Source organism: Palaemon carinicauda, chromosome 7 (assembly GCF_036898095.1).
Source record: "Palaemon carinicauda isolate YSFRI2023 chromosome 7, ASM3689809v2, whole genome shotgun sequence".
Taxonomy (NCBI): domain Eukaryota; kingdom Metazoa; phylum Arthropoda; class Malacostraca; order Decapoda; family Palaemonidae; genus Palaemon; species Palaemon carinicauda.
Genome location: NC_090731.1, coordinates 16945998 through 16955997, shown reverse-complemented (window position 1 = coordinate 16955997; position 10000 = coordinate 16945998). Strand labels below are relative to the sequence as shown.

Sequence of the window (10000 nt, the reverse complement as noted above, 5' to 3'; positions counted from 1 at the left end):
TTTTATTTTTACTTTGATTATATGTGACATTTGAGTAGTAACCTTTGGCACAGGCAATAATACTTTCTTGCCCTTCTTTCTCACCGTTATCCCTACATTAAGAGGTCTGATGCTCCATATTTTTAATAGCTTTAAGCATAGTTAATAATTTGGCGAAGGGTTTTTACCATTGCATTCCCTTATTATTATTATTATTATTATTAAAAGCGAAGCTATAACCATAGTTGGAAAAGCAAAATGCTATAATCCCAAGTACTCCAACAGGGAAAATAGCCTAGTGAGGAAAGGAAACGAGGAAATAGATAAAACACAAGATAAGAAACAATCAAAATAAAATATTTCAAGAATAGTAACAAAATTAGATTAGTTCTTCCATATACTGTATAAACTATACAAATTTAAAAAAAACAAGAGGAAGAGAAATGAGATAGAATAGTGTGCCCGAGTGTACCCTTAAACAAGAGAATAATGCAAGGCAGCATTATTCACAGTTATTGGCAGTGGGACCAACCTTTTGCTAAAAACAAGACTGCAAGGCAACAGCTGTCCTTTTAGTCGCTTTCTACGATATGCAGGACGTACAGTTAGAATCAAAAGAACGCCGACACTCAGGGGAATTCTTTCGTCAGATGTCTCTAGTGTTCCCATGACAAAACAGACAACGAGTTGCTCCTCTTACTACTGCTACGAAATGGGCGGAGCCTTCTCCAACCTTGGTGAATCAAAGACAGTAAAGGGCTGTCTTTGTTAGAGCAAGCATTGAGATGTTACAAATCGAGTTGCCATATTTCATTCTCAGTTATCATTTGACGTCTCAAATATCCACTACAATTACTGAATACACAAACACACACACACACTCACACACACACATATATGTATATATATACATATATGTATATATACATATATACAATATGTATATATACATATATACATATATACATGTATATATATATATATATATATATATATATATATATATATATATATATATACAGTATATATACACATATATACAGTATATATATATATGATATATATATATGTATATATATATACATATATATATATATATATATATATATATATATATATATTATGAACCCACAAAATTATGTAGATAATATTGGAGTGTCATAGCTAAACAATTCCTTCCATTAACAGCTATATTTGATTATTTTAATATTAGTCCTGTTCAAGTTACCGATGAACGAAAAAAATAATTTCAATTATGTTTTTATGTTAAAAAATATTAATAAAAACACCATACATGAGTTATACCCACATAAAGGACGTTCAGAGAGAGAGAGAGAGAGAGAGAGAGAGAGAGAGAGAGAGATCAAATGGTTTGAGCTTACTCAAGTTAATGAAGTAATGTAACAGCACATAAACTCCTTTTTAGACATTTATGCATATCAAAATATTGTTTGTCCATATTATTCAATGTTTCCAATAGAAATGATTATATTATGCTCCCAAAAGCTTATCGTTATTTTTCAGATGATAGACCGACTGCTAAAAACTACTTACAGTTTATAGATATTCATTGAATGTAACATTTCGTAATACGTGAGGAGACTTTATTGTAAAATATTTCCCAAATTATTCAGATTCAGGGGTATGCGCCGTTTCAGTCTTTAGACTCTAAGCCACTTTATTTAACACTCCCATTGTTGAGCTTTGTCATCTCACCGTCTGCTATCTTGGCCTTGAAGGATTAGCATTGCCATTTGAACTAAAATCTTAAACATTTATAGTAAAATCTTTACTACATTACTTATTCAATCTTTATCGTAATTGCTTTATTCACTTGATAATTATCGAAACTAAATGGCAAGATTGGATATAGTTATTACAGGATATAAATAACGGGATTATTTTGTTAGAATCAAATGCTTATCCAAATAATGGGTGATTTTGGGGGAAAATAACTATAATTGCTTTTGGGTGTTTGGAGGATTTGCTTCCTTAAGGGTCTGTATACCAACATTTGTCCGGCTGCATATAGTTTGATCATCATATTTTATACTCCTCTATATACGTTAAATGCTCTGTAGGAAAATTTAACCAGCTGCTTTAAAATCGACTAAGATATTTACGTTAACTGGAATAATGATAGAGGAATGGGATATATATTGTATAAAAAAATCTGAGGGGCACCACTTATTCATGGAAGCATGCTTCACAATGCAATTTTTTTTTTTTTTACTTCGATGTAGATTGTAAAAACTAAGATAGAGAAAAATGAAATACAGATCTCCAAATGCCTTATTCCGGAATCCAGCTAATAAATATCTTGTTTTGGTGTCACACAAATATCAAATAGTTCCATGTTGGAATGGTCAAGTGAAGGTGTTTCTGCTGCCGCTTGGGAGAGATTTCTTTTATGGAGGCACAGTGAGAAGATAAGAACCTAAGTTGACGCCCTAAGACGAGCACCGAGGCAGAAGGGCATTAATTTTAAAGATAATATTTAATAAATAAAGGAATAAATAATGATAAAAAGAAAACAAATATTAAATAATGAATCAGGGGATAGAGGAAGAAGCTCCGGAAATAAAATCTAAAGAATGAGAGAAAATATTTAGGAATCCATGAGTATCGCTCCTCAGCTGTATAAGTTAGTGATCAAAAGGGCAATCAAACTTTTATTTCCGAGATATTTTAATATTTGGTTTTCCCTTTCCCCTACTCACGGCACCAGCTGTAGAAATTCTGGTTTAACTAATAATCTGATAGGCTGAGGAGTTGGTATGGATAGCTTTTGCTCGAACAACCCGAACTAGAGCTTCACGGATAGTAATGCATTTTTCGCTTGTTAAGCGCCCATCTACCTGGCGTAATTTACCCAGTCAAGAGACCTACATCTATCACCCCATAGCTGGGCTAATTTGGGCACTTGATCACTGTAAATAAGGACTTTATCATACAAAGCTAAGCCTGTTTGAATCAAGATTATAAGACCTTTGTGCATGAAATTGATATGAAGTTGGTTTGATCTCAAAGCTGTTTAATTTCTCAAGATAAAGCTACTAGCAATTATATAATCATTGATAACTTACAATCAGGGTATTAGAATGGGGAATAATTTCGTGCTTATGCCATCTATTCGTGTATATTTTCAGGAAAAATTATAGGAGAATTCATTTTGGGAAAATACGTATATCATAGTTTCGTGACAAAATTTCTGAAAATTATGTCGTTCTGAGACTATGATTTGTCAATAAAACAAATTTTTTAAACCCTTTACCAGAATGTGATAGCGTCCTCATCTACCTCAATATAAGTTATTTTCGATTCAAAATAATAAATTCTGATTGTATTCAAGGTGCTTTGCAGTCATCAGTATCTATTATATCCATCATCGATTATCTATTATGCAAAGTTAATACTTAAATTTCGTTACTTATCGACCGTCCATCAACAGCAGCTATTTTATTCTACTACTGCTATCTTTTACAAATCAACTAATAATGAATTAGGTTAGCCAAATTTACTAGAACATTAACGGGTATCAAATAAATCTCAGGCAATGATACAATATCTTACAGGCTGTATCATGAGTCTACAAGCAGCCTATCTCCACAACCCCTAAAACAGAAATGACTTTCCTATTTGCTCAGTGTCGGAATGGCCTGGGCAGGGGGGTGAAGGAGAACCGCCCCCCCCCCCCCCCCTTCCCTGGAAAGTGTCTACTTGGTCCCTCTTACGAAAAAAGTAGCAATTGAAAAATAATAGTAAATATATATATATATATATATATATATATATATATATATATATGTGTGTGTGTGTGTGTGTGTGTGTGTGTGTGTTTGTGTGTGTGTGTTTTGTATTTGTATTGAAAAGTTGAGACATCAAATGATTATACAGAATTGAAATATGGCAACTCGATTTGTAACATTTGTATACTTTTGCTAACAAAGACGGCCCTATACTGTCTGATTCGCTAAGGTTTGAGAATGCTCCGCCCATTTCGTAGAAGTTGTAAGAACAGTAACTCCTTGTCCGTTTTGTCATGGGAACACTAGAGACATCTGACGAAAGATTTCCCCTGAGTGTCGGCGTTCTTTTGATTCTAACTGTACGGTGAGATGGAATGCTATCTTGGTGTCCGACCGTGCTGCTTCTGTGACTTGAGCTTAACTATAGGACAGCTATACCATTATTAACAAAGCCCCTCCTGACAGCCTTCTTATGCTGTTTTGGTCTGACAGAAATACCTTTTAAATGTTTGACCGACATAAAAACAAGTTACGCTTCAAACAAGGGATGCCAGACCTCACATCATTGTCATTTTCAGGGCTATTCTTAATCATGTCTTATCAATATGCTGCTATATATAGCTCTGGAAGTGACAGTAATGTGATTTATAGTCTCTTCCTTTACCAGCTACCTTTCTTACCTTACCCATTATGTAATAGACTTTGTTATCCTACCATCATCTGTTAGAATTGCTCAACAATGCTTCGACAAAATCTACCACTTTTACTCTTTCACAATCATTCTATATCATTATCATTTCTTTTTTCTTTCATATTCATACCCATCGGAACCTTGATAAAACTCTACCCATCGAGGCCTTAATAAAACTCTATCCATTGGTCCTTAATAAAATCTCTACCCATCGAAACCTTAATAAAATACTACCCATTGGAGCCTTAACAAAACTCAAGCTTACTCCAACCCTTTCCTAACGCAAACAATCCCATAGCCTCTAAATAGTTTTTGCAGTTTCTACGCTGTATCCACAATCAGTAGTGCATCAGCTGCCACCACATGTACCCTAGTTCATTCATGACTCATTTTCTTACTACACAACTCTACACCTACATTGCCTGCCCCTCTTTTGCCTTGTCTCATCACTCCATCAATGAAGATAGGGAGCACAACGGAGGACATATCATAACCTAGTCTCTGACATAATGTCCCCCCAAATTATTCTATTTAGCAAATAAACTTTCAATATGTATATTTGGTTAGCGTCTTGGGAATTGTCTTGCTTTGGCTATGTCACTGTCCCTTGCCTCAGACAATCATAAGCGACCTTTAAATATTTAAACCTTTAAACTGTCCATTGTATACCATATATCGTCAAGACCTTGGTATTTGTACTATATTTATCTCATATGCAGATTGCTTTTTTACCGTATATAAGGTTCAAAATAAATACTTAATGTATTATCACTCGAAAGGTGTAATAATATATATATATATATATATATATATATATATATATATATATATATATATATATATATATATATATATGTGTGTGTGTGTGTGTGTGTGTGTGTGTGTGTGTGTGTGTGTATCTTTTTATATGGAATATGACTACGTAGACTAAATTTATTTGCTTTCTTCAGTCCTCCAACAGAAGCAAAGTTTATGATAGAATTGATAGGGATGAAATGTGAAGAATATGTTAGAATATAATTATCTCATAGATGTTAAGTTCTTCAGAACAATTGAAATATTCTTAAGAAATTATTCCATGGGTGATAGATTATTAAGAACAATTGAAATATTTTTAGAATAGAATAAAACCATGTGTTAAAATGTAGTGCATAGTTAGGAGCCATTAGTTTGATGTGAAACTGGCTCTTGAGTCAAGAGTTTGATTTGTCTCCATATCTGGAGCTATAAGAGAGATTACTTGAGTGCCATATGAGGATGAGATCATGGTGAGGGGTAGTTGGAGGTGGTTTGGCCATGTTCTTCGCACTCCCCAAGACTGATTAGTTCACGAAACTTTCAACTAGTCTCCACAAGGCACTAGAAGAGTTGGTAGATTCAGGCCTACATGGCTGAGGACTATGAAACGTGAAGTAGGAGATGATATTTATGTAGGTGAAAAGTTGTTAGTTGAGAGTATGAATCATAAAATGTGTGGAATGGTTGACGTTTACAGATGATATTGTGCTCATAATGGAGTACTGAAGATAAATATGAGAAACTTTTGTAATATTTTCGTTTCATAGTATGTAATTGGTTTAATTTCTTCCATTGTTTTTCATTAGTTTATTCTTTACTTAAATATATATATATATATATATATATATATATATATATATATATATATATATATATATATATATATATATATATATATATATATATATATTCCCTTATCAAGATGCTTTCCAATCAAGGTTGCAATTTGGCACGTAATAACAATAATAATACAAAAGACAACTTACTAAATTATCTAGTTAAAGTTTTACATTCCCTTACAGTTTCTTCTTCGCAGCCGCATCGCAAGAAGGCGCAGGCCAAGGAATCCTTCGCGTCCTGATTTCTCACAACTATTCAAAAGAAACGTCCTATCAAACCACCAGCCCCCTGGATATGACTCCTCCAAGATGAATAAACAAAGGAAGATGCCAATGGAAGAGATGTTATATTTGGCAACGCAGCATCGTAAACACCAAAAGTACCACAAGGGGAGAACTTCACATGCCTCCTTCCTCACGCCTGACAAGAGACTCCCTGCCGTGAAGCAGGAGTCCTCAGCTGAGGATGAAACGGGCTCCTCCGGAGGAGGAGGGGGAACGCCCTCAGGCGCTCATTTATCTTACGGCACCATGGAAAGTTCGTCTCCCGTTATACGTAATTATCACGGTTCGTTTTACGTACCAGGTCGATCTTCGGGCGACTTCGCCTCTCGAAGTGCCAATCGAGTCTTCAGTTACCTAGCGGAGAGACACTGCTATTCCTCCCGCGCTCCATTAGTCACTGCAACTACCAAAGTTAACCCATCTCGTTTTACTACCAGCCATGATGGAGGATTTTCGCCTAATTTGGAAGAAACTTTTATTCCTAATCTTACAGGAAACCTCAAAATAGAAAAAATCTTACACTAACAACAAAATCATAACATCTTAGTTTAAAAATATTTATTTTATTTTATTTTACTCGTTTGTTGTTTATATTTATTTCTTACGTTGCTATGTATAAGCAGCGGCGAATTTAGATGCGAGGTAATGTACAAGAGATATCTTGATTGATGTTCATATGAAGTACTCGAAATATATGTATTTTGTTTACCAGTTGTAAATCTTTTTCATAGGAAAATCTATATTTGGCCACTTATGAGTATTTATATGCAAATATAAGAATATAAGTATATATATATATATATATATATGTATATATATATATGTATACTGTATATATATATATATATATACATATATATATATATATATATATATATATATATATATATATACATATACATATATATATATATATATATATATATATATATATATATATATATATATATATATATATGTATGTATATATATAAGATATGTGTGTGCATATATACACACACACACACATATATATATATACATATATATATATATATAAATATATATATGTATATATATATATATATATATATATATATATATATATATATATATATATATATATTATTTTCAATTTTTCTTAATTTCAAATAAGTATTTCGAATACCTACATCTCAGTGTTACCATTTTTATTTGGTAATCTAGTTCGCAAGATGAATCTTTCTCATCATTCGCAAGAAATTATAGAAACTCCTTCCTCCTGGAGTCAGTGAAGTTAGAAATTAATTATGATGATGAAATTTATTATATATGGTACATATTAGCTAAGTCTACTACCCAGCAATCAGTCAAAATTCCATGATGAATTAATTTCTCATACATCATATATCAATATTGTAATTTTCATATTTTATGGTAGTATTTTCCTAAGATATGTACTTAACATCCAAGGTAATGAGGAAGTTTATTACTTTATGGGTCTTCAAAGATTACACGGTATATAAATGATATACTAGGAGATAGTTAATGATACATATCAGTTGCCATTCAATTTACTATTGTATGTTAAATAAAACTGTGTAAGCTATTGAACATAGAATGATGATAGTCAAGTTGTATAGAAGCAGAAATATAAAAAATATTTAAATGTTCCCTAAGAGTATTGACATGTATGACTTAGAAATGAAATAAAGAACAAAATAACAATAAGTTTTTTCATATAGAAAATAGGTAGATTTGAAAACAACATATCCAGTATTATATATTAGATTTGTATCATCAAATGATTGATGTGATATCCACTTAAAATTATCTATCCTTGGAAATACTATCACTGGAGAGTTCTTGGGTCCTTTGACTGGCCAGGTAGTTCTGCATTGTATCTCTCTCTGGTTACGACTCATTTTTCCTTTGCCTACATCATCATCATCATCCCCTCTTACCCCTATTGACGCAAAGGGCCTCGGTTAGATTTCGCAAGTCGTCTCTATCTTGAGATTTTAATTCAATACTTCTCCATTCATTATCTCCTACTTCGCGCTTCATAGTCCTCAGCCATATAGGCCTGGGTCTTCCAATTCTTCTAGTGCCTTGTGAAGCCCAGCTGAACGTTTGATGAACTAATCTATCTTGAAGAGTGCGCAGAGCATGCAAACCATCTCCATCTCCTCATCATGATCTCTTCCACATGTGGCACTCGAGTCACCTCTCTTATAGTTTCATACATAAACCTTAATAGTCTGGCCTACTCTTTACACATTCTTCTCTTTCCTCATACACCAGACAATACTATATTACAAAAAACTTCTTCATTCAAGGGGTTGTTTACTGCACTGTAATTATTCAGTAACTACTTTCCACTTGCTAGTAGAGACTCTTTAGCTATGGCAAGCAGCGCTTCTAGAAGGATACTCCAAAATCAAACCATTGTTCTGTCTTGGGTAGTGCCATAGCATTTTTACCATGGTCTAACAGTCTTGGGGGTAAAGGTCTCTTGCTTGAAGGTACCACTCACGGTCACTATTCTATCTGTTTTCTTATTTCCTATCCTCACTGGGCTATTTTCCTTATTGAAGCCCTTGGGCTTATAGCATCCTGATTGCAGTTTAGATAATAATAATAATAATAATGATAATGATAATGATCATCATCATCATCATCATCATCATAATAATAATAATAATAATGATAATAATGATAATAATAATTATAATAATAATAATAATGATAATAAAAACAAAAATAAAAATAAAAATGAAAATAAAAATAAAAAAGATAATTAATGGCCTTTTAGACATATCGTTGTTTATTTCAATACCAAATATAACACAGAAACGGCTATTAAAAACTGATGGTGATTTACGAATCTATCTCCAAGATCGAAATCACTTCCTCGAGAGAGGCAAATTTTTGGAGGCATCAGAGAGGCTCCTGGAAATCTGGAAGGAGGAAGGTGCTTCTTTTATTCGTGGCTTCTTTATTCAGTGCATTTTCCATGATCGGGCGACCTAATTAAAGATGTTTTTAAATGCTGCTAAGTCTTCTTTACGAGTTCCCCACCTTTTCTCTCTTGCGCTCTTCCTTAAATTCTCTCTTTCTACGACCTTATCACATCTATCTATCTATCTATCTATCTATCTATCTATCCGTCTATGTATGTATATATATATATATATATATATATATATATATATATATATATATATATATATATATATATATACATAAGTATATCTGTACAAATATATATCTGTATATATATGCATATATATATATATATATATATATATATACTTATATATATATATGTTCATATCTATATATATATATATATATATATATATATATATATATATATGTATGTATGTATATATATATATATATATATACACGTGTGTGTGTGTAATATATGTAAATATGTATATATATATATATATATATATATATATATATATATATATACATATATACACATATATATATACTGTATATATAGCGTGTATAAATATCTAATATTTAGATCTCTAATCAATAGACAATAAAGATTTGCTATTTAAAAGACATCGAGGTGATTCTTGGAATGTAATCTAATGTGATCCTCAGAGTTTTTTTTTTCTTTTTTTTTTCTTTACTTTTCATATTGCATCCTCATGACATGTGGCTTGGGTCCTAAAACAGTG

The 10000-nt window shown here is 32.1% G+C and overlaps 1 protein-coding gene across 1 annotated transcript in view; it reads left to right on the top strand.

Moving 5' to 3' along the window:
• The window catches only part of LOC137643871 (uncharacterized), a 10060-nt gene extending 2951 nt beyond the window's left edge, over positions 1 to 7109 (top strand). Inside the window, exon 2 of the mRNA XM_068376607.1 lies at positions 6240 to 7109. Coding sequence (XP_068232708.1) covers positions 6240 to 6866 — 627 coding nt within the window. The 3' untranslated portion in view covers positions 6867 to 7109. The remainder of the gene's footprint in view (positions 1 to 6239) is intronic.
• The last annotated feature ends 2891 nt before the right edge of the window (positions 7110 to 10000 follow it).